The 26126-nt window shown below is 39.0% G+C and overlaps 1 protein-coding gene across 2 annotated transcripts in view; it reads right to left on the reverse strand.

The window, feature by feature from the left end:
• carmil3 (capping protein regulator and myosin 1 linker 3) overlaps positions 1-26126 on the reverse strand; it is a 54337-nt gene that overhangs the window by 4788 nt on the left and 23423 nt on the right. Inside the window, exons 11-34 of one of the 2 annotated variants that reach the window (XM_026937088.3) lie at positions 25920-26014; positions 25283-25369; positions 21827-21936; positions 21293-21370; positions 20507-20583; positions 18483-18587; positions 16728-16797; positions 15572-15653; positions 14661-14757; positions 13244-13298; positions 12695-12867; positions 10331-10399; positions 9895-9988; positions 8401-8499; positions 7307-7426; positions 7095-7208; positions 6543-6718; positions 6264-6351; positions 4766-4876; positions 4475-4541; positions 3667-3854; positions 2760-2839; positions 1955-2125; positions 128-317 (exon numbers count right to left, since the gene is read on the reverse strand). In XM_026937088.3, coding sequence (XP_026792889.2) covers positions 128-317; positions 1955-2125; positions 2760-2839; positions 3667-3854; positions 4475-4541; positions 4766-4876; positions 6264-6351; positions 6543-6718; positions 7095-7208; positions 7307-7426; positions 8401-8499; positions 9895-9988; positions 10331-10399; positions 12695-12867; positions 13244-13298; positions 14661-14757; positions 15572-15653; positions 16728-16797; positions 18483-18587; positions 20507-20583; positions 21293-21370; positions 21827-21936; positions 25283-25369; positions 25920-26014 — 2596 coding nt within the window. The remainder of the gene's footprint in view (positions 1-127; positions 318-1954; positions 2126-2759; positions 2840-3666; positions 3855-4474; positions 4542-4765; positions 4877-6263; positions 6352-6542; positions 6719-7094; positions 7209-7306; positions 7427-8400; positions 8500-9894; positions 9989-10330; positions 10400-12694; positions 12868-13243; positions 13299-14660; positions 14758-15571; positions 15654-16727; positions 16798-18482; positions 18588-20506; positions 20584-21292; positions 21371-21826; positions 21937-25282; positions 25370-25919; positions 26015-26126) is intronic. The other variant, XM_034304133.2, reaches the window with a different exon arrangement.

Raw genomic sequence — 26126 nt, forward strand, 5'->3', positions numbered from 1 at the left:
CAACTTTCTGACTAATCGCAGTCAAGAGTGCTGTGGTATAATAATGTTTAATAATGTTTATAATGTATTTATGTTAATGATGTTTATATTCTATGTGAATTTGTTTTATCAGCTTTTATCAGCATACGTGTCTCTGTGCGACGCAGGACGGGCTCACTGCCCTCATCCCCAGCAGCGGTATGCTGTGAAACGTTCGGCCTGAGATCTGAGGAGGTTTTTGATCTCCAGGGTCTCCATTAGCTTCCTCTCGCGATGTCTCCTTCCTCCGGAAATCCTTAGGGTGATGAATCACAGAGTACAGGTTCTCCGTACCAGCGCTGGGATTTAAAGACATTATTATTATTATTAACATTATTATGAACACAACCTCAGAATGTTTTCGACACGGTAACTTTAATTTTTTTACATTTATGATACCAGCACACTTTAATTCACTTGTGGGGATGACAGACTTTAGGATGTGTGACACTTACATGAGGAACGCTGGCTGAAAATAAGTAAATAAATAGATACGTTTTAAAATTAAAAAATGAAACAGAACCTGAAAAAAATATATAGTCAACAAAAACCATATAAAAATGCTTAACCTTTATATGGGCTTCCATTTAAAAATCTACTGCACAAACCAATGGGATAGATAGATAGATAGATAAATATTTTAATATAAAATAAAATGTCTTGCTGTGGGATGACAGACATTAGGAGGTGTGAAACAGGAAAGCTGACTGAAACAAACAAACAACCAAACAAACAAACAAATAAATAAATAATAACAATAAATCAGGAACTCCAAGCTGCAAAAAAAAAAAAATAAAAATACACAGAACTGTCATCCAAAACTACATAAAAATGCTTGATATTTATAAGAGCTTTCATTTCAAAGCTATTGTCATAAAGCCAATGGTGAAATACATAAATATATAATAAATAATATAAAATAAAATAAGGCACACAGCTCTGTTTGAGTGAATGCAACTTTCTATTCTATTTCTGTCTACCACTTGAGGGCAAAAGGTATTTTTATCCTTAGTGCAAAAATGAAGAAGACCAACAGGAAATCATGCAACAAAACATTTAATTAGGTTTGCGAGATGCTTCTTCATCATCACAAGCAACAAAAGTCTTTCTATTTAGCTTTTTACAGTGAAATAATTACAATTCTGTGAGGTAGATGGTGGATTGGCTGGATGCTGATGTCCCAGGGTGACCTCATGCCTGTGTTACCTTCTGGCTCTCTGTTTTTTAGTTCTGTTGTCATAGCTAGAGCTGCCAGAGTCCCTGCTAGCACTCCGCTTACAATCTACACCTATTTAAACCACGGTAGGATAAGAGCATGCATAATAATCTGCATCCTGCCTAATTCTCTCGCTCTCTGTTATGCTGTGTGTGTATTCCTGCTGCTTCATCCTAGATAGATCCTCAATCCTAGATAAACCCATAAAACCACTTCACGACCAGGTCTCACCTGGATAATCTCACCTGGATAGTGTAGATTTGTTCCTGCTGTAATCAGCTGTCCTCATGTGTTTTCAGGGAGTTTTTCCTTGCCACTCTAACCTCCTGGCTTGCTCATGAGGAGTATAACTCTACACCCTGATTTCTGTAAAGCTGCCTTGTCTATTCCATATCACTTCAAACGTTTGCATCTCCCTTTATGATCATTTTATGATTTATATACGCTCTAATAACTTGTATGCGCACTCCCTTCCTTTATAGCTGCCTCTAGCTTCTTTAATATCCTCTCAGCAGCTATTGATCTGATGTAAGTAGCACGAGTGGATGATATTTCTGAGAAATGACAGATGAGAAACGAGGACGCAGCAGTATGAAAATAGGAGGAGACAACCCACATGCATGGCTCAGTGTACCGCCTAGTGTATGCGCTTCTGCGTCCTAACAAAACGACAAGATGCTTGTCTGGATGATTTGAAAGAAAAAAAAAAAAAAAACATACTCGGTGCGACATTCATCCCCACACACTTCCCCCTGGATCGCAGGCTCCGGCTCGGGCTCCGGCTCTTGATATGACGCAGAGTAACGGTTCTTCCTGAATCCTGAAAAGATGGACAGCACGTTGCGCCTCTTCTTCCGCTTCAGAGACTGGACATGATGAGAGGTCAACTGACTGTAAAACAGACAAAGACAACAGAGAAGCTCTGAAAGTGGTCTAAGATAACTTGCATCAAGTCTTTAAAACATGACAAACGCACTTAGATCACTTATACCACATCATTTATACCACAGCGCTGTTGAATTCTCGATTCTCATTGGTCAGAAGGTGTTGATTAATTTCCTGTAACAGCAGCTCTGATAGAGGTGCATATTAATTACAAAAAAATGTGTGGAATTATTCACAGAGTGAAGTTTTCTCTCTTTCTCTCTCTTTCTCCCTCTGTTTTTGGAAGGAGTCTCCAGTATCAGTGCTTAGTAGCAGTCAAAATTTCAGTAAAGCTGAAATTAAGTTTTCAGACACGGGAAAGTCTTCAGAGGAGACGAGTTAAAGGTTTACGGTTTCTCATCATGTGATAAGGTTTGTCTTTTAACTTCAACTTCAATAGAGGAAAAAAAAGAAGAAATGTTAGAACTGGCAAATTGATGTGGTATAAGAGGAATAAAACACATGCTGTTATGGGAAAATAATCAGTAACAGCAACTCACTGAGTCGCATCACACCAGTTAAGATACAACAGTCTAAACAACAGTCTGTTCTGTTAATGCTAATGATTTATTATTGATATTAACTCGAGCAAATGAAAGACCTGTCTGGTAAGACCCTCTTGGTGTAGAAGTCAGGAAGTCCATCATCCAACAGGTTCACTCCACCATTCTCAGATGAATGCTGCAAGACGAGCGGAAACCGATTAGAATCACGACAACAGGGACGTCTGCTTGTTTTAAATTTCAAGCCTGTGGCTGTTTAGATGATCCTGCAGATAATTGTGGATCAGATAACGTTTTAAGAATCCTGCATCTTGTCATGTGAAATAAGTGCCTGTGTTTAGTTCTTGGATTAATTCGATTAGCAAAGAAAACCAGATCTGCAGGAGGAAGCAGAAATACAGCCTGCAGCCTTTCAAGCTGAAGTAAAATGCAATTTATGTGGAGAGATTCAGAAGACAACATCAGACGTTTGAGGTCATTTCAGGTGTTTTAGGTCAATGTTTAGATCAGATATTTCCAAAAACGAAAATGAAAATACAGTAATGCAGTGATATAAGACTGGTAAGATGGCAAGCACTGAAATAAACATCTAATATTTGTCAGGTAATATATGTTGCTAATAGAGTATTTCTGCATAAATAGTCCTGGATGTAATGATCACAATCGCTGCAAGTTTGGTTTCATTTAACAATATGGCTTCACGCTCATTATAAAATAGCACTTGATCCAGCACATCCTATTGTTTTGCATTTTATTTTTTAATATCCACCCTCATTTTTTCATGGCAGTGTAAAAAAATAGCCTATTATTTTGCATTTTATTTCTTTTTTTACATCATACTCCGACACTTACTCGTGTGCGCAACTTAGTAAAGCCTCAAGATACTAAATCGAGGCCGTGATATCGTAATGTGTGTGAACGTAGGCGATTTCATCACACTTTCAAATAGCTATTTTGAGCCAAATTAATAAAAATAACACCAACGTTTTGGTTTCAGCTCTTTACCATATCTAGAGAGGTGTGTCCGGGCCTATGCCTTCTCGGTGGGCGGGGTCTGATGTGGGTTATGTGGCGCAGAGGTGCACCTTGGGTAGGCAAGCTGGACAAATTGTCCCAAGAGGCTACGTGAGAGAGCGGAGCAGATGAACGAGGTGCTGAAGGTGAAGGAGAAAAGTTGGGATCATCACCTACACCTGGAAGAAATAAAAAGGTGAAGGGAAACACCTTTAAAAGGTGGTTTAAAAGGGTACTAAACTTTACCCTTCTCTAATATGCATCTTTCACCTGGAAATGTGGCGTATCTTTAAAAAGTTATAATAATTATAATTAAATACCTTGTAGAGTAAAAGCTCTAGTAACTGAAATAAGTCTTTACAGCCACGGTGAGCAGAAAAGCATCTCAGAATGCATAGCACTGTGCATAGACAGCTGTGTGTGAAAAATTCCAGATCAGCAGGTTACTGAAATACTCAGACATTAATGTGAAGCTCGTGACCTGCAAAATGACTGGCTGAATGGAAAAATTGGGATTTGCAGGTTCCTAATAAAGTGGTATGTCTTTGAGTTACCGAAACCATTACGTTATATTCATTCCTTCGGTGGTTGATGAAACTTATAACGGCCAAAAGTGGCTCTGTAGCAGCACTGTGATTTGAACCCACAACCTTCTGTCGAGAACCACGGCAGAACCTCGAATGCTGAGTCACCGATGACATCCCTCATATTATTCCACAGATTTCTCATCTGTGAACTGCATAGCTAGTGACTCAGATGTGTCTAATTGTGCTGGAGGCAGCTGTCAAGCGTGACTCACTCAGTCTGGCGGAGACGGGCCGGATGCGTCGTGTCCTAGAGCTGCACTTCTTTATGGCTATTGTATCCTGAGCACAGAGGGAGTGGATGAGTAAAAGTGTGCACATGTCAAAATATCAAAACGCTGAGACCAGATGGCAGAACCATGTGGCCTCGCTTTATTTCTTTATTCCGAATGATTTTTCCAAGGCTCGTTTAATTGTAGTGCTATAAAAATCATGAGAGTTTGCCTGGAGTGACAGGACATGCATTTCTCAGAAGTATTGTGTCTAATGTGCACACATTTTCTTACAATGCTGATACTGAAATCGTCCTCAGGGCTGTCCGTAGCGTCAGCATTCCGGAGTGTGTGTCGGATCATGGCACTGTCGTCCGGTCGCCTCACTCGAGCCACCTGCTGAAGCTACAACCAGAATAAACACAAAGAAAACACGCTGTAAAGACTAGGATAGTGTGATAGCACAGACTTGCTTACATTTCAAAACAAAGCTAATAATGAAAACCTGATGAGACATGCTGTTTCAGGAAACGAATCAATGACAAGGTGCATACAAGTGTTTTATTCCTCTTATCCCACAGCAGTTTGCCAACAATTTTATGTGTTTAGAGTAACATTTATATAACGTTTAATGTTGCGGAAAGTCCGTGAAACAAGTTCGCTGCTGTTATTACTTACATCATAGCAGCTACAAACAGTCGTTCTCTTACCAGGCTCGCTTTTCTGACTTAATAAAACAAAAAACCACAGCTTATCATGTTACCGAGAAACAGGAAAGTGCAAAGTCCTGTCCTGAAGACTTTACAGAAAAAGGTACAGCTGACACTGGAGACTCCTTCCAAAAAATAAACACTTCCTCACGGAAAACTTCACCACCATATCAGCAATTACACACGCTTTTTAAAAATCTGTCTGTCTGAAGAAACGATATTTTATTGATAAAGCACTTGTCAGAGCCACTGTGAGAGAAATTTAATCAACACCTTCTGCCCAATCAGAACCATGAATTCAACATTGCTGTGTTACGATAGAAATAGAATACACAAAGAACTTTTATAGCAAGGAGCTTGACTTTCACACAGCAGGTAGTCTCATAAATGGACAGATTACTAGCATTAGCAAACTATTTAAGCACAAATTACACTATTAATATAAGATATTAACTTTGCACCGCTAGTCTGCTACACAAACATGAGAGTGATGTCATGGGTTGCCAGAGTTGAGGTTTTTATGCCAAATTGGGCTAGTTTTGGAGAAAGGTGGATAAAAGCAAGTCAGCAACTGGCATTTTTTTTGGGGGGGTTAGTCTGCAGTTGCCAAGATCATGTTTTAAAGCATGTAATCAAATTAAGCAAAATACAGCCTAGGGCAAACAAGAGAGAAAGTGTAATTATGATGTACAGAACCATTTCTGTTGTAGTGGCAACTATACGGATATTACAGACTAGTATATTTCATTCTATACATTTTTTCTGATATACTATCACAATAACAGGTGGTATAATATCAGAAGAAAATATTACAAAGATTAGGAGAGGGAAAATGGACTTATGGTCATACCAGGTGATGATTAAAAAAAGTTATATTGCAGATACTGCAATATCATTTCAATTAGAAATGCGCGCGCACCACAGTGAACTTGTTTCCACTCAAAGACAATCACAAGAAAAATCTGTCCCTTTTCCAATGTGTACACTTTTTAGGCTAGTTTCAGGTCTTTTGTGTGTTTATTTCAGATGTATGTATTTGTGCTGGTAATTTTGATGAAAGCAGATACGGATTTATTTAGTACCAGTGTCTTGTGAGTGGCATAGAGCTCTTGAAGGATCTGGTCCACTACTGAGTTGGTGAGATAGGAAACCACAGACATCTTTACTTCTCTGAGAGAGAAAGAGCTAACGGTTAGTAATGCCACTACTAATACAATCACATGAAGATGAACAATGTTATTGTTTTGCTCTGAAAGAGTAAATTAGCACAGTTACACTGACACATCAAGTTTTAATTTCAACTCTGGTTTATGTAGTTTATTAAGGTATAACTTCATATAATGTCATGCCTCATCTCTTACTCTAGAGCTTGGTTGAGATCCTGGGCCGCTCTCTCCATCAGCGCAGTGCGGATGGCAGAACGGGGGATGGACACACGCTCCGAGATAGAAGAGAGAGGAGGAGAAAGATGCTCTGCTGTAGCCGAGGAGAGGGGACACAGTTCCCGACACAGAGATACCATAGAATCCACAATCACCTAGAAAAGAAAATCGATTTTTCAACTCCAGAATGATCCTTAAAGGAAAATCCACCCTGAAAGACTTGCAAATTAAATCTTTATAATTAACATGTGATCTGTAATGATGTCCAACGTCAGACTTTTTTTTTTTTTTTTTAGTTTAAATGCCTTTCAATGGTCTATTTTCACTTTGGGGAAATATACCAAGAGAAAATACTTTTATTAAACAAGAAGCTCTAATGAGAATGATTTCTCATCTCTTGAAGGGTGCTAATAATTGTGGAGTGGAATATCAATCCATTAGTTTATCCATCCGCCCATATATCTAACTATCCATCCGCCCATCTTTCAGTCCCCATAATCACCAAGAGAAGGAAACGAAACAAAATCTCACTTGTAGCTCTTTATCGGCTGCTTTAGCCAGTTCTCCAGTGAGAGACTCCAGTTTCTGTCTAACTGGCCCATCTACGGAGAGCACATGAGCCAGCTCACACAGAGAAGGGTACAGCTAGGAGCGAACAGAGACGACAGGTATCAAAAATCAGCCACAAATAACTGCATATAAACACTAAAATTTGTTTCTCTCATCAATCCTCCAAGACTCACAGCTCGAGAGTTCCTGGCCTCCTTCAGAACTTGTCTAGCAGCCTGGAGCTCCTCTCCCTCACCTGCTGCTCTTAATACACATACCTGCTGCTGAACGCGCACACACAGGCGCTCCATCACCTAAAACAGTCATAAAGAGAGGAAAAAAACGAGGGATTGTCGATTTATTCCTCTGTCATACTGTCATACTTATTTATATCATGCTTATATCATACATTTATTGTTATGGAATGTCCACGAGACAAGTTAGTCCTTGTTATAAGTCCTCTGTCCTGATGAATTTCATGTGGTGGAAAATTTACTAACCATTACAAAGCACTGACACTGGAGACTCCTTCCTTAAATCTCTTTTTAATAACAACACATTGTTTTATTTTTTAATTAGTACTCAGTACAAGTCTTTGTGAATGAGCTGTTGCTATATAAACAATAAGGTATAAGAAAGACAGTCTTGATATAAAGCTGTGATTGGCCTTAGAGCCAGAACTACTTTCAGAGCTGCGGTTATAGAAAATTAACACTTTCTGACCAATCAGAATTGAGTATTCAACAGCGCTGTGGTATAAAAAAAAAATTCAAAAAGTATTCTATGGACTGCCATAGACTTCCATTGTGGATGAATACTACTACTACTACTACTACTAATAATAATAATAAAAAAAACATACAATCACTATAGGGTGCCTACATACCTTTGGTGCTTGGCCCCCTAATAATAATAAGAAGAAGAAAACATACGATCACTATAGGGTACCTACGCACCTTTGATGCTTGGCCCCCTAAATAAGAATTAAAAAATATATAGCCAGAGCTTTTTTCTACCCATTCTTAGTCATTTAGTCCAATGTCCCATACAGAATTGTTACCACCCTGGGAAAGTGATGGGTAATACACCAATCTTTCACCTCTACCATGTCATATGAGAGCAAACATGCTTACAAGTGAGCACTAACTTTCCAGTTCCGTATGCATAACTTATCAGACATTAACAGTCATGGCTGTCTTCCAGTCATGGTTATATTTGCTAACAAGCTCAGTTCTTGGCAAGCTTTGCTGCTTCTTGCATCACCTGAGTGTCAGCATGGGGAGAGTACCTGCTCAGCAGTGCTAGTCACCAGACCCTGATGCAGTCTGAGAGCCTGTTTCTGAGAAAAGCGCTGAGTCTGGTTGTTTCTTAACAATGCCCGCTGGATCTGACAGATGGAAAAGGAGAGGAAGACACGCAGAGACAGAGAGAGAATCGGAGTTATAAACTGCATGTTCCACACTGACAATGATGTTCAGATAAGCATTCCAGTCATATGGAAATGAGCCTAATTAAATGCACGGACAGTCAAGATAAGCATATTGTCCAACTTTTCAAAGTCACCTTTAAAAGCAGAGCTTCTACATAATACTATGAATGTACATTTAATGTTCTGCATCTACTGAACATTTTCAGTCTGAAAAATATTTTTGAATAAGAAGCATAGTATTAAAGGTAGTTAATTTTTTAACAGAGAACAAATTACCTGAAAAAATGTGTAGAAATAAAAAATAATAATGGTGTAAGCCATGGGCTCAGCACAAGTGGCTGAGAAAACCCATTTGGAAAACTGATTTCTGATCCCTAGTACTTGATTGTGTTTGGATTTTTATAGATTTTTATAGATTTTATAGATAGACTGAAATCTCAGTTTCAAATCAGCTGGAGCCCAGCGCAGCCAGATAATTATCCTGTGAGCAAAAAAATCACTCTGTGCTTCAAAAAAACTTTTAAAAAATCCAGAATAAACACGAAGAAACAAAGGACAGGAATGAACAGAAAGAAAGGGAAGGGAAGAAAGAAAGAGTGGAAGGAAGGAAAGAAGGAAGGAAGGAAAAGTCAAAGTACAAGAAAAGAAATGAAGGGAAAGAAAAAGAATGAAGGAAGCAACTACCATATGGTATGTATGCAATCTGTCATTGCTTTTAGCAACAAATCCCAAACTTTGATAATTCTACCCATCATTTTACATATGTTACAGTTTTAGTAAAAACCTGATGATTGTGTAACAAACAGAATATCATTTCTTAATCTATTTTAAAGCCTGTCATTATTTTTATTTGAGTTTTGTGTGTTCGGTTAAATGTACTTCACGGTTGGGAATAATCAGACATGTTGACTGCTCTTATCTGTAAACTTGTATTTAGAAATGACTCTCATACTCTTTTTATCAGTCTGTTTTGTGAAATGAGAACCTGAGAGAGTGGGCGGAGCCATGAGACTATATAAGGAGCAGCAGCTGAGTTAGAGGATTGGATTGCAGTTTGTTGCCAGTGTTGAAGGGAGAATGCAGAGCAACCCTGCTGTGTTTGGAAATGTGTGTGTGTGTGTGTGTGTGTGTGTGTGTGTGTGTGTGTACTGCTGCACAAATGTACATACACACTTGAAATATAATCATTTCTCTATAAAGCAGTGTGAAACAGTATGACATCAATATTATGAGCAACATCCTGCCATTATGATTTCTATCAAATTGTAATCCTGGAGGTGAGCTCTGCTGGCAAATGTTTCTTGCCTGTACCTGTAAATTTGGTTATTTTTTGTTCATTTTCCGCTTGCTCACCTTTGTCATTGCCTGTTCCGTCCTCTCAGGGGAACTGCGGTACGCCTGTGTAACATCGCTCAGTGGTACAGGCATGCACTGCAGAGTGAAATTACTGAGGAACGAGAGAGAAAGAGAGAGACACAGAGCCAGAGAGATAAATACGTATCTATAAAGCAGCAGCAACAGATGAAAATATTCCCAATGCACCATAAAGAAAAGCCTTTAGATCTTCTACAGCTTGCTTTATAGAGCAGTCCCTGTTCAGTTGTGTTAACTTGCCCAGATACAACGAATAAACAGAGCTAAATGAGGCTCCAAGGTCAAGTGGCTGGTATTAGAAAATTCTATTTAAAAAAGGAACAAATAACTGAGTCATAGAACAGTTTTGAGTGTACTGCAGAGTGGAAATGTGTGTGTGTGTGTGTGTGTGTGTGTGTGTGTGTGTGGGGCTTACTGCTCCAAAGAGCGTGCTACATCCTGAAACCCAGCCGCTGTGGTATTGTTCCGATCCCATGTCACACTCCTGAAAACAGGAAATAAAACTCTAATGGTGCAAATATAACTGTTAAGTAAGGAATCAAACACGTGGGCGTGTGCTGTTATAGGAAAATAATCAACGATAGGGGTGGTGTGCTTCGATCTGACACGAGGTGGAAATACTGTTGATTCAATTTCCAATAACAGCTCATCCTCATGCGTTTTATTCCTCTTAGACCACAGCATTTTTTCATTCATTAAAGAGCGTGTCATACTTTTTTTTATCCATTTACAGTTACATTTGTCATATATATAATACAAGTTATCATTTATGTTATAACAGCTTTAAATGCTAGCTGCTCTTTTTTTTCTCTCGCTTATAGTTAAACAACCAAAAATGCAGCTTGTGTCCTGTTACTAAGAAACCGCAAAGCGCTCCGTCCTGAAGACTTTCCTGCATTTTACTGAAAAAAAGCCCTGACACTGGAGGCTCCTTCCAACAATAAATGAAAATAAATAAATGTTTCCTCACCCTGTCGATTACTACACATTGAAATAAGTCATAATATTTCAAAAAAATAATAAAGCCATAATGTTTTCACAGTTTTATTAGGTTGTGATGGACATTCACATCAGACGTATTTCAGTATAGCTACCAATTCCTCAACACTCAATACTAATAAAGGACACAATAATAATAAAGGATTTTATTTTGCTTTGTGTTCAAGGATTTGTTTCGTGTTGTGTGTACTACCTGGGCTCTCCTGCTGCTTCAGCTCTTTTGGTCTAATTAGTCAATGTCTCATTAGTCAGTGTTTAAGCACCTCGTAGTTTGTACTTTGTGAATTCTTGCTTGTATTTATTCTGTAGTTCTCACTTGTGTTACCTGATATCTCATCTCTTTGCTCCTTCTTTTCTTAATAACGTCACTGGGATCTGATTTCAATTCAATTCAAGACTCAAGATTCAAGATTTTTATTTGTCACACACACAGTTATATACAGTATATAATCTGAAATAGAAACCTGATCTACTCCTCTTTATACTGTGTATTTAAATAATTAAATAAAATCTTAAATGAGGAAATGAATGAATGAATATCAGAGGTCAGTTTAAGTTTTCCCCCACAGGAAGGTCTTCAGGACAGAGCAGCAACATGACAAGCTCCATTATTCTGTGTGTTAACTTGAATAGAGAGAAGAAAAAGAGGCTGGTGAGGGAACGACTGTTTATAGCTGCAATAAAGTAAGTAATAACAGGAACTAACTTCTTTCACGGGCATTCCACAACATTACATGTAACTTTAAATGGAGGAAAATGTACGACTAGTCATTCTTTAATGAATAAATTCATAATCATTGGCACATTGCTATGGTATAAGAGAACTACACACACACACACATGTATATATTTTATGAGGTTATTGAGAAATAACTCTAGGAAGGACACAACTCTGTTATTGATTATTTTCCCCTGACAGCACATCCCATCATTCCTTAAAAAAATCCAACTTGATAATATCTTAGTGCCACCATTGGGTCAAAGTTCAAGGTACATTTATAACTTTTAAAACGTTTAATATAGGAATATAGGAACAAAATTCCTTTTACACGCCATTTTCCGCCATATTGGATTTTCTGCCATTTTGAAATTTTTTGAAGTATTTTTAAAAAACTCAAAATGGCAGAAAATCCAATAAAAAATTGTTCAATCTTCACCAAATTTGGCTCAAATGATCTTCAGACAAATCTACATCAATCTCATCAGAATGATTTTTGAAGTTCAAAATCGTTTTCCTGCAAAAACACACAAACAAATTTGAAAGCAAAAGCGCCAAACAGGAAGTGAGGCCATGTCTTGACTTGACGGATCGACATGGAACCCCAGGGTGCACGAAGAACGCCATGTTATTTGAGCACTAGGGGGCGCTAAAATGACATGTGAAAGCATGTTTTTGCTATTTGCTCTGGAATGATTTGGATTTGGAATTTCATAGGTTTGTTCTCATAGAAGATTTTCCTGTGTGCTGTTTTCAAGACAGCAGATATTACACAATTATATATTTATTATATATTTTATTAAGCTATATTATGCTATCAAAAGCATATTTCTGTTCATACTATAACTTTACAGTTTATACAACATTACATCTTTTTTTTTATAAACAAGACTTTCTGAGCAACAAAGGATTCAGGTGTTCATCAAAGAACACCTAAGAATTATGAAATCTGATTTAACAAAAAGGAAGAAAAAAAAAAAAAGTGTGATTTTGCAAAATGAGTTTTTGGCAAATAGAAAAATAAAAATCAGTTTGTAGTGGAGTTTTGAACGCGACTGTAACCTGAGAGTGGTGTTGATCTGCAGGGCTTTGCTCAGCATCCTGGCCCCCGTGTCCTCCAGACCATTGCCGCTCAAATCCACTTTCCTGAGACACGTGTTGCTGCCGAGTGCATTCACTAGCACCGTTCCTCTGGATCGCAGTCTGGAGTCGGCTAGGGACAGACTCTGCAAACCCTTTGGAGACAAAAAGAGAGGGGGAAGATTTACTGTTGGAGAAAAAAAGAGGTGAGAAAGGGCACTGGTAATGTACAAGAGTGTGTGCACGGGGTGTGATCAGCATAGAACATTATAAACTTAATGAGTTCAGTGCTATCTGCAGTGAGAGAGAAAGTCTTGAAGTCGAGAAAATTAAATAAATGCTTGCCATTCAGAGGGAGTCAGAGACGGAGAAAGAGAGAGGACAAAGAGATAAATTATTCAGCTGCACTGTAATGAACACAACAGACTCTAGAGTACATGCTTGCGTAGGAGCAGAAAGGGAAGAAAGTGTGTGTTTTTCTGTGCCCAGGGAAATGTCTGTGTGAGTGTTTGTGTATCTCTGAGCGCTCACACACTCTTCTTCTTGCACTAACTGCACAAGTTTTTGTAGGATGTCATCCAGGAACCTGCAGAGAAAAAGAGACAGAGATGAAGAGATGAGATGCCTATGTAATGGATGCTGCACGAGTGAACCACATAGCAGTTAAAATTCTTAAATACAGTTAAATACAGTCTCTGCTCTAATTTTAAAAACCTCTCATTTAGCCTTTAAACCCACCGAAAGCTCTGTTTTGCGTACCAGTCTTGATTAGTAAATACTTTTGAATGTAAGGTGTTTAACATCGCTGTGTGTGAAATCTCTAACCAGTTTACAGTCTGCCTTGGAAACAAAAGACAGGGATGTTGTGTGAATGTCGCTTTTCAATCTTCGAGTGTGTGAACGGTGTCGTTCGCGTCGCTGCTGCTTTTGCACATGCATGCAGAATCATGCGCCAGGTAGAGACCAGGCACCTCTGCTTCGCGTTGGGCCGTATCACACCACCCCGGCGTGGACTAATTTCCTATACCCACACAACACTTTCCACTAGACTGGTAAATAAAGTGCAAGGAATATTCCTTTGGTTTTAATCACTTACTTTACCTGTTTGTGTTATTAATATAATAAAATGCTCAAATTTTACAGTAGTCCTATTTTATAAATCTGGAATTTAAAAAAATGTTCGGTAGTCCAGACTTGGGGTCGCAGAAAATGCTCATTTTTCATCAGAAAATGATCATTTACCCCAAAAATTTGGGAATCCCTGTAGTAGCTAGTATGCAATCAGTTAACAGATCCATAAAGAAGCTATTTGTGTAGTATTTACTTTTATTTTCCTGCTCGTTTTAGGAACTTTTTGACTTCACTTTTGTCTTATATATTAACTAAAATGCAGCGTAATTGAGCTTCAGGTTAATGCTACTTATTCACTTCTTTTACATTCAAGATCTCTGCTGAATCATGAGCAGATAATTTAACAATTAAATTAACACCTAGCAAACTTTGATACATCTTCCTAATCCATATTGACTACACAGGCTGTTTAATGCTTGCTGATCTCCTGAAGCAATATAACCCATCACGAGCAGGCCCACTGTTAGTCCTTAGAAGGCTATATTCTGTAGGTGGCTAACATATGACCTGATGATGAATAACAGTGCCAGCTCAGCAAACTCGATTCTGCCTCATTTGTCACATGGATAAAACCATCTGCTCAATTAATAAAGAAGCAATAATTTAGCGAAAGTGTAAGGTAATGTTTTATAACGTTTGTAGCCTAATAACTGGATTTTCCTTTCTATCAATTCCTTTCTATCAATGTTCTGATTACATAACCGAGTCACAAACTGCAAATGGAAACTGGTTCTTGAAAGGTTAGCCAAGCTGCAAAACAAGCTCTGCACCGATGGACAAAGACTATTAGTGCACGTTCGAGCCATCTGCTCCATACCTGCCCTTGACATTGAAATTCTTGCCCAGCAGCAGATGCTTGAGGGAGGGGTGGCGAGAGAAGGCTGGGATGACCGAGTAAAGATCAGCATCCAAACCTGAAGTGAATCACCACACACTGAATCAGAATGCGGGTTAATACACAAAGAGCCGTATTCAGACTTACGTCAGTATTTATCAGGGGGATAGTTACGTGTATTCAGGATCCAGTTATGCACGCACTTAAGCGGATTTTCTAGACCGCACATTCAGATTACGCAAATCTCCAGAGCGGAGTTCACACCTCCAGATTTTTCTAGAGCATCTAGAGCACCACCTTTAAAGACACGCACTTGCTTTTACGTAAATAAATCAATGATAGAAAATGTTAACTGAAGCAGGATGGAGGAAATAGTGGGGTTTTTTTCACCTTTGCTGCCAAGTGTAATATGGTATAACACCATAAGACAAAAGACAATTAAATCAGAAAAATACTAATAGGACGATAAATTGTAGGAATGAGATGATGGCAAGCATTAAATAAACATCTAATAGAGGTCTAGTATATTGTTAATATGTTGCTGCTTGTTGTATTTATCACATTAATCACTGAAAATTTGGCAATTTAACAAAAAAATGTCTTCCATCCTCATTATTCAGCAGCTTATAAAATAGCACTTGATGCAGCATCTCTTATTATGCTTAACACCGGTGGCTCAATGGTTAAGGTTACTGATCAGAAGGTTTCTTCTTGTTAATGAAGCCACAAGATTTGAAGGATAAGCTGACTGAGCACTCATCTGCCATGCTCACGACTCTTTTTATGAAATCGATATGCTCAATTTCAGTATTGAATCCTCTGAAATACTCTGAATACGGCTCATCGGGGGTGTAAGAGTTAGCTATGTGATGGAATGGCACTTTTTTTCTTACCGTTATCTGAGATGTCCAGGGTACTGATGGAGGAGACTTGGGGAAACAAGTCCTTTATCACTGCTGCTCCTGCTGACCTGAGCTGAGAGCGAGGGAATGCAATAAAGTATTACATTTTACAGAGATTATTACGTACGTATTAAACCAGCGAGTGAATGAATGTTAGTTTCTGTAGCTCAAGCTCGTAAAAAAGAATTAATCAGCTGTGTTCGATTTCAATGCAAGTGCATGAATGGCTTCACATGACTCACATGACGAATAAAAAAGGTTGAAAGGAATGAATAGGAATAAAAGAGCAAATGTCAGAAATATTTTAGGAAAAGGTTCAAAGTGCGTCATACTGAGACCGAGTTCATGGAGGGTTTTTGTTTTTTTGTTTGTTTTTTTAATCACTCTGATTTTATGGTTTAAAAATAGAAACTGCATATGAGTAGACAACGTTACGGACACACACAGTGCACAGATGCAATCCCAATTAATGACACTACATTATCCTTATCCCAAAATGTGGACTGATTGCTAGATTGTTATAAGAAATTATATAATGAAATGCTGCTAATTGGTTCCGCTGAAGATTTCTGCCTCACGTCATCTCAGGAAGTTTTTCCTCGCCACTCTGTCTTGCTCATTACAGATCTAAATCTACACCTGGATTTCTGTAAGCTGCTTAGTGACAATGTGCATTGTTAAAAACGCTATGCGAATAAAATTTTATAGAATTGAATTCATGTGTAATTGCTTTTCTGTAATTAGAATAAAACATGTGGTTGTATTTCGATAAATCTCAGTCGATCAAAATAATGGGATTTTATTTTTTTATTTTCGCTACCTGCTACATCTTGTCCGAGTTTCCCAAAATAACAGCACTAACCAGCACATGCTTGTTCCAAAACACATTACCCAAGACATCTCTTCAAATTGCTGCTCATGCAACACTACAGGACAGCGCTGGTGGAAAAGCTCAGATTGTACACTAGAGGAGCGGGCGTTCTTCGCACCTGGAGAGCAAGGGGGCTTGATGGGGAAAAATGGACGCCTTGGACTTCTTGGTCTGGATGAATTTGGCATGGTTGAGTATGAATAACTGAAGTTTTATTGAAAGAGGAAAGTGAGTAGGGAAGGTCTGTATGCAGGTAAATCGCAGAGAGTGGTGTACCTCGCAACCACTGATGTCCAGGTGCAGGTCAGAGATGTGAGGGTTGGAGGACAGTCCCAGAAACAGAGCCCTAAAGAGAAAGAACACGCATGAAGATATTACCCCGGCATTTAAAAGCATTTCCTCTGCCATCTGTCATGACTAACCTTCATTAAGCAAGCTCCTTTTTTAAACAGCATGAATGTATTAAGGAGCTTCGAGAGAATTTGAATGTTCTGTGAAGATCCAGTATTATAGAAATGTTAGTTTTAGCTGTAATGGACCATTCCAAAGGTGTTCCAGGTGTGTGGTCGTGTGCTTTCACTTAGCGCTTTTGACCATTAAGTCCATTTGAATTGAACTCTGGTACATTTTCTGCCTTAGTGCTGAGGAATGTGGACAAAAACAAGACCGTCTGAAAAAGATGGCCTTGGTTCGCTTCCAAGTAAACACAACTGCAGAAAGTGAACCAAACCTGCGGTGCAGTTTTTTTTTTATCATTATTATTGATGTTAGCTGCTAAACTGACCCGCAAGCTGCTGCATTAATGAGACTGGAAATTTGGTCCAGCAGTCAAAAAAAAGGGAAAGAAAAAAATCCTGGATGTGATACACAATATGTTTTAAACTAGTTATTTAAGAGTTTATATAGCGCTGGCGCCGTGTTGTTCGGCACGTTTTCCGTGCTCGGGTGATTTTTGTGAGAGCGCTACACAGATTTAGTAAAAGGTTTGTTTTGGTCTGACCATGAATTCATGAAAGGGTTTTACGAGTAGGCGTTCAACTCAGCCAATGTTCTTTTGGCTTTTTGGTTTGTTTAATTATGTGCAGTGAGAAAACAAACCAAATCAAATCGCAAATGAACACAAAGTATTAATTTTGCTCTGATTCTGACTTCGCAAACAGACTAATACAGCATGAGACCCCTGGCCCCTACGGCCACATTTTCACAAAGCCTTCTAACTAAATGGTTAAGTATATAAAAAAGACCAGGTGATAAAAAGACCAGTTTAGATGTTCTTGGCTGGCGAGAGTGGAACCCGATGTAGTCTTCTGCTGTTTTGGCCCATCCCCCGCAAGGTTTAATGCATTCTGAGATGCTTTTCTGCTCACCACGGTTGTAAAGAGTGGTTATTTGAGTTAATGTAGCCTTACTATCAGCTCAAACCAATCTCATCAACAAAAGGAGTTTGAAGAACTGCCTCTGTATAACTCACTGAAGCTAACTGAAGCTCTTGACCTGTATCTGCATGATTTTATGCACTGCCACATAGTATAAATGATGATATGAAAAATAGTAGTTTCATAACAAATGATGACATACACAAGTCGCCTAGAATAACCTGAAAAAAACAGCATTTGGCATGTAGGCTTCTCGGATTCTAGTGTTATAAAGCTAATAATAACGATTGTGAAAAATGTTCAGAAATAAGGCAGGAGTTCTCCGAGTTAAAAGAATACTTTAGTGCGTGTAAGCGAGTGCAAGAATGGAAATGAGCTAGCATGATTTGGTTACGTATGCTAATTTGCCGTGGGCACGGAGTCGGAGAGAATTTAGTACAGGATGGAATGATATGATATTTCCTGTTGGCTCTCCTCATACTGTACTGCATAACCTATAACACTTTGTTCAGCTTACAAGGCTTGTGTTTATATATATATATTATTATTTTATTTATAAGAAATCAAATCACACCTCATGCTGATCTAATGAGCACACAATGTTATGGAGCATTGAATGTGAAGCTGCAAGCCGGCGTATGTGGTGTCGTTTCACCTGAGCACGTCTGCGGGCATCTTCATCGAGGCCATGCTGAGATGGCTGAGGCTGAATGCGGAGGTAAAGAACTGACGGAAGGTGGGCAGCATGTCTTTCAGTTTCCTGACACAGAGAGAGTGGAGGAAAAAGGAGGTTAGACGATGAAACGTTGTTGAATCCCTTTTTTCTTCCCTTTTTTTTCTTCCCTTGTATTAATGTCTTTCCTTGGGAATTCAGTGAAGTTCAAATGCTTCTCGCTCCACCTTCATGCACATGCAAAAACCAAAACATGCTCCATAATGGATGACACCACAGCAAGATGAAACCGCAAGCTTGGCCCAGAGAGTGTGTGCATGCATGTTTCAGGGGCAAAGCGCATAAATGGTAATCTTTCATATTCACGTGCTCTCTTGTGTTACAACATGAAACAGATTTGCTCTAATATTCCCTATGACTCTAAACACCATGTAATTATATACATACACAATCACTCACTATATAAACATCAATTCACACTATTTACAAGTAAAATAAATCACATCCGTGATCTCATGATGTGATTACTTGATGCAGGAAAAGGGCTCTGGCATAGAAATGAAATATAAGAAAACTATGAATCTGAACATAAATGTTATATTACATTAAATACGTAACAATTTCCAACTGGAAAAAAAACGTAACTACATGTGTACACTGCTTTGCATAAGAAAGGTAACCGTCACCACAGTGAAGCATGGTGTTGGTAGCATCATGTTGGGCGTTGCTTCTCTGACTAATGCCCTCCTTACCCAGTCACTGAATTTTAGCTGACAGCCTCCTGGCTGTTCCCGTTAGGGGTCGCTAGAGCGGATCATTCGCCTGCATGTTTGATTTGGCACGGGGTTTTACGCCGGATGCCCTTCCTCACACAACCCTCCTATTTTATCCGGGCTTGGGGCCAGCACTGAGAGTACACTCCCAGTGGCTGCGTTGGTTCCCTGCCCGGGAATCAAACCTACTCCATGGCGGTTAGAGTGTGGGATCCTTACCTGCTAGACCACCAGCGATCCTTGTGCCATATTCTTTCCATTTTTTTTTTTAAATAATGGATTTAATGTTGAATATGAAAGACTACAAGTATACACTGCCTTGCATCTTGCATAAGAAAGATAAACCTCACCACAGTGAAGCATGGTGGTGGTAGCATCATGCTGGAACTTATATATAAAACCAAACCCTGATTGATGCCTTTCCATAACTTTGTCCTAGACTTGTTTTAATGGATCCTTGGTCTTTGGTTCCTTGATGATGTTGGTTTAGTTTTGTTCTCTAACAATATCTGGTCTTTCAGGAACAGGTGTATTTATATCGAGATCACGAGTCACCTTAATTGCATGCAGAAGCCACCTTACTGTCACTTCTGATAGTGCACCAGAACTAAGTTAGGGGTTTCTCAGCAACAGGGGTGAATACTTATGTAAATATTTATGTAAGGCACTGTAATACTGTGTGCATGATTACTGTCTTCGTGTGTTTCTGCCCTCAGTGGAAGCATTTGGAAATTGTTCCACCCACAACAAATTGAAAACTCATTAGCAAACGAGGTATTTGTCAAATCGTGACTCAGGCAAAGAGAAAGAGATAAAGAGAGGGAGAAATGGAGCAACTTGGAATTGAGGAGCTAAATTCTGCTCAAACGTGTCTCATTTTTCATAGAGTTTCTCATAATGCAGTTATGGGGCTAGGATGCTGTTGCAGCGGTGGGTTCCAGGGGGAGTTTAGGCAGGCAGATATACATCATTGTGTTCCTGTATGTCTGCACCCTCCAGCTCTTTTTCTCTGTCTTACACAATGCTGACTAATGGAACCCACTCTGTCTTAAGCAACAATGTTAGAGAGATATTATTACACAGAGTGCTTTTACGGTCTACTCCCGTGTTTAGAGACAGCAAGCTTACAGGCAAGCGCACGAGCACGCAGACAGAGATTTATTGGCAAACCAAAGACAAACTTAATCCATGGTCAGTGTAACAAACTGTTTAAACAGCCACACTGATAGTCACCTCTGAGAGAAGGAGTTCTTTGAGAGATTCAGGTAGGAGAGATCGGCACAGCAGCCTCGGAGTAAAGCGCCAAACAACTGCAACAACAAACAGAATAAAACGCATTTTACTCCACTGCGCTGTGGAGATCTGTTCGTTGATTCGATTTCTATAACAGCAGCTTGGATAGTATTAGCTGTAATTCAAACGGTAGGATTATATTAAAGCACTTGCTCTAAAAAAATGATCTTTTTTATAATAACAATGCCCTCACAGGAACATATTCTAACCCTCGTAATGAATATATTGTAAAGAAAGTGTTGTTATTTAACAAAGAAAAACATCTAATCGTTGATATGGTGAAGCTTTCTGTAAGGAGATGTGTATTTAACATATAGGGAAGGAGTCTCCAGTGTCACTGCTTTGTAAGAGTAAGACTTCCAGTTTTCTCTGTAACAGGAATGTCATTAACTTCAAGAAGGAGAAAAAGAGACCAGTGAGGGAACGAGTTAAATATAGCTGTTAAAACGTAAGTGATGATAGGAGCTAAGTTTCTCCTGGATGTTCAACAACATTAAAAAGCTAAAAAAAAAATAAAAAAAACACATCAGGATGTGCTATTATAGGAAAATAGCCAACATCACACCACCTTAACGTTGATTATTTTGCTATAACAGTATGCCCCATCATATTTTATTTCTTAGATTATTCTGGAAAGACTGCAATAACTTGAATTTGAACTGAACGTGATGATAATGCGGAATCGGAAAGGTCAAACTGTCGAGGCATTTATTTAAGAACACTTACTGATTCCACTGCACAGTCTGTGCCTGAGAGATCCAAATGCACCAAGCAGTTGGGCTGAGCCAAGAACAGGTACAGATTCTGCACAAGAAACAGGAAAACAGGAGATACACTTATGACAGTCAGTGAGCGAGGGACTGTGTGTGCCTGAGCTACAGATTAAAAGTACTGAAGCTGTGTTTTTTTTTTTTTTGGTTTGCAGTGATGTACTCTAGGTTAATAAAATGGCAAAAGTCTACACAGTCTTTGCTTTTGCCTGAGTACTAGCACGACCTCTAATATCACTTCCTGATTACTTCCTAGTTCTAAACTGTTGTTAGTTTGGCGCGAAGTCTTGCCATTCCATTAGCATTAGCATGTGTCTAATTTCTGAGCCTTTTGTTATTGCTGACTGTAGTGTTGTGTATTAGACCCTTGCTTTGTTTTTAGATTACTCTTTATAAACTTTTATATGTTACAATACCATAAATTTTTCATAAACCCCCCTAAGCTTGTGTGTGTGTGTGTGTGTGTGTGTGTATCCGAGTGTGCTCTAACCATAGCATCCTCCCCAGAAAGAATGCCCGGGTTCTTGCTCAGGTCGAGGTGCAGAAGAGAGTTGGAGTAGTCATCACTTGAACACAGCGCCTGAGACAGAGAACTCACACCTGAGAGGAAAAATAATAATATATTAGAGAGTACCGTCACTTTCACACATTGTTTGCTGGAATGTTTGGGAGCTGGTGTCACTATAAACTCCCCGATGTTCATTTCATTCCCTGAAACCTAAGAAATCGAAAAAATACACTATATGGCCAAAAGATTGTGGACACCTCACCATCGCACCCATCTGTCCACATATTTTGACCATCCCATTCCAGATGTTGCTGTTATAATAAGCTCCACTCTTCTGGGAAGCTTTCCACTAGATGTTGGAGCGTGGCTGTGGGGATTTGTGTTCATTCAGCTACAAGAGCATTAGTGAGGTCAGGCGCTGATGTTGGGATGTCGAGGAGGTCTGGGGTTCAGTCGGTGTTCCAGTTCATCCCAAAGGTGTTCAGTGGGGTTGAGGTCAGGGCTCTGTGCAGGACACTCGAGTTCTTCCATCTTCATCAACCTTGGCAAACCTACAGCATATAAAGTCATCCTATACAATTGTGTGCTTCCAACTTTGTGGGAAGAAGGACGTGATGGTCAAGTGCACAAACTTTTGGCCATGTAGTGTTTATTGTGTCATGCCTGAGGATAATCGAGCTGATTTATAGCTCTCAAAAATTGTAAAAAAGTGTCCCAATTTTAGGATGGTCTAAAAGCTTATCTTCCCAGATTGTCCTGTTGTGTGGGATGTGTGACATTCTATTTTTACCCATTCCCTGTCTCCAGATTGGATGGAGACCGTTTTCAAGCTTTCAAGTCTTGACATTGACTTGGCCGTTCTAACACCTTCAGGTTCTTGGTTTGGAAAAAACAACAAAATAGCACTGGCTTCAGGTTGCTGCCCAGGTGGAAAGATCAACCTCCAAATCAGTCGCAAGTCTTTTTGCAAATGGAGACAGGTTTTCTATCTTCTAGGATTGCCCTGTATTTGACTCCATCCATCTTGTCCTCAAACCTGACCGGTTTCCCAGTCGGCGCTGATGAAAAGCATCCAGACAATGCAATGCTACCACCACCATGCTTCACTGTGTCACACTTTTTTCCCGGGCTCGTTTTGATAGTCTTCATGATGCTGTTTATCTTGTTTATCTCTAACAAACTCTGGGGCCTTCCAGGAACGAGTGTATTTATATTGAGATCACATGACACTGTAAATGCTTTGGGAAATGATGACTGAAGGATGATCCAAGACAAAAAAAAAAAAAAACACATTCAGTCTCTCACATTATGTACAACATTGGTTAGGATGGTATAAACCTTGTAGCGTAGCATTAGCTACATTTTTCTATATAGACTATTTATAAAGCCTGCATTCATAAATCATGTCTTTATAATTCTTTATTACCACAGCGCTGTTCAATTCTCGATTCTGATTGGTCCGCAGGTGTTGATTCATTTTCTATGACAGCACTGCTCTTTCTATTATGTTATCGTTTCTATAGTAACAACTTACAAAAGGTGTTGATGGCAGACACGCCACATAAACAGATTTAAAAATTGTCGATACAGTGAGGATTTCTGTGAGGAGACGTTTATTTTTATAAATAAATATCATTTTTGGCATTTTTGGAAGGAGTCTCCAGTGTCAGTGTTACAGCCAAGGTAAAATGTTTCTTTAAATTTTTCCGAAACTTAGCAGTTTCTCGGTAACTGACAATATAACAAGCTTTTTTTGTCTTATTAAAGTTCAATTGCTGTGGTACAAGAGGAATAAACCACTTTCCTGTAACAGCGCACCCCGGTGTTTATTCCTCCTATGTGAAAGTGGTAACAATAATAATCTTTATTTATATCGTACTTTTCTTTGTAAGTTCGCAAGTGTTTTACAATATCCAAAAATATTTAGATTTAAAACAACGCACATTAATGAAACACTAACGAAACAATCAGTAATTAATGAAATAGAAATCTATGCATATCACCGCAACAATTCTATTTAACACGATATAAAGCCCCAGAACTAGGAACAGACCAGGCATCATAAGCACATTATATTCAGATTAATGACTCTTATCGAGTTTGTTTTGCTCGAGAACACTCTGGAGCTCTAATGATGAAAGCAACAATTAAGTACTATATTTAAAATTTTTAATGACTTCTTATCTGAAGTGTCATCAGTATCTGAATTATATTTTCCCCTTTAAAATACTGGAAATAAACACCAACTTTCCCACAAATTATGGATCCTTGCCCCAGATTTGGAGGCAGGCGATGCTCCAATGGCGGTGTGCCACATCCTCAAAGAGCATGCCTCATCAAACGCAGCTAACAAGACCGATTCACTCCACTCCACTTTCCTTTCCAATTCATATACAGCTAGAACGTTTTTCTCCCTGGCTTTAGAAAGGGCTAGTTGTGCTTTTGGCATTCGGGCGCTGAATTGCTTTTATGTTGTTGCTGTCATTTAGCGATAGATTTCATTGTCCTAATCATGGTTTATTTTCTGTCATAGGATTCTACCATGTCTGATGCCCCCTTAATCAACTGAGTCATTTTCTCTATAATGTCAGGACTAATTGAATCATTGGGTCATGTTGCAAATGTTGGGTTTAGAGGAGAATAGCGCATTGAAGGTAACGCAGTCCGATCTATTCTGCAACTAATTCAATTTCAATACAATGTTATTTTAGTTTATAGTGAAAAAGAACTACACGATGTGCTACGCGATCTTTTCCACTGATGAATCGGCGTCAAATCTTCCCAAAAAAATATGGCAGTGTTTTGTATCTGTACAATATGTGACCACTAAGGCATTAATCTTTTCATTAAAAACACCCAGAAAATACAAAAATGTCCTCTCAGTTTATCTAAATCGAGAACAATCTTCATCCGAAACGTTTCTAATATGTTATTGTTATATATTTATATATATATATATTTTGTAGTAACAGATCATTCACATGGTCTTGTATGTGTAGTGACTGTAATCTAAAATTAATTTTAAAAAAAACAAAGCAAAAATGTTCTGCTATTTATCAAAGAAAGACATACTATAATCATCGATATGATGAATTTTTCTGTGAGGAGATGTTTGTGGAAGGAGTCTCCAGTGTCAGAGCTTTTTCACATTCAATAAGATTTTGCGGTTTTTGCGGTCACAAAGTAATGGTTGATTATTTGTCCATAACAGCGTGCCACCACGTGCTTTATTTCTCACTTATCTCTGATTCGCTCCTGTATCTGTTTATTTTTTTAATTACTTTGACGAGAAGCGTAATTTGACAAAACTGCGTGAAACGTAAACGGTTCGTCATGGCGGAGTCGGACCTATCCGAGCTGACTGTGTGTTGGAACCGAGTGTGAGGGTGTGTGAGGGTTCCAGCAGGGGGCACTGGCTCCTGCCTGTCCAACACACACCTTTAGAAGAGAATGAGGTCTTAGAGAGGTTGAGCAGACGGAGCCCTTTGCTGAGCTGACACACCTGCTGGATGAGATTTGACACTCCTGCAAAACCACCCATGCGTGCACACCCACACAAACACACACCCACACAAACACACACCCACACAAACACACACACACAAACACACACACAAACACACACACATACAAACACACACACACAAACACACACACAAACACACACACATACAAAAAGAGGGACAATCTATTAGTTTGGGAGAAAAAAATGACACAGGGCTTGCTGCAGTCACTGGAATAAAAATAACCAGGCTGTTTTGTAGGTTGTGTCCACACACACACACACACACACACACACACACGCTTGTTAACATGTCAGGCACATTGATAGCTGATGTATCTGACATGACTGAATCTGGCAGACCCAGACAATTTGACATAGACAAGAGTGCACCACACACACACACACACACAGAAGCATCGTGCACATTGTCAGAAGAGTCAGAATTGTCAAACAGACACAATAACTTCTAACATTTAAGTGATAAAGAAGAAATCAAAAGGTTCATCTACTGAAAAACAGAATGAGAAAATCTAAATAAAAGCGCGAGGTGACAGTCGCGTGTCTTCACACCTTGACTGTCGAACGTGTTGTGGGACAGGTTGAGGGAGTGGAGCACAGATGCCGGGTTTTCTGACAGAGCGGCAGCCATTTTCTGAGGGAAATCTCTGCAGGCAAAAATGAAAAAACAGTGAAATCCAGTCGCAGCTGTCAGAAAAGTTCAAGCTGAAACTAAAACCATACAGAATGTAAGGTAAGGATACAGAGACAGGCAGGTAA

Source organism: Pangasianodon hypophthalmus, chromosome 4, assembly GCF_027358585.1.
Source record: "Pangasianodon hypophthalmus isolate fPanHyp1 chromosome 4, fPanHyp1.pri, whole genome shotgun sequence".
In the NCBI taxonomy this organism is placed as follows: Eukaryota; Metazoa; Chordata; class Actinopteri; order Siluriformes; family Pangasiidae; genus Pangasianodon; species Pangasianodon hypophthalmus.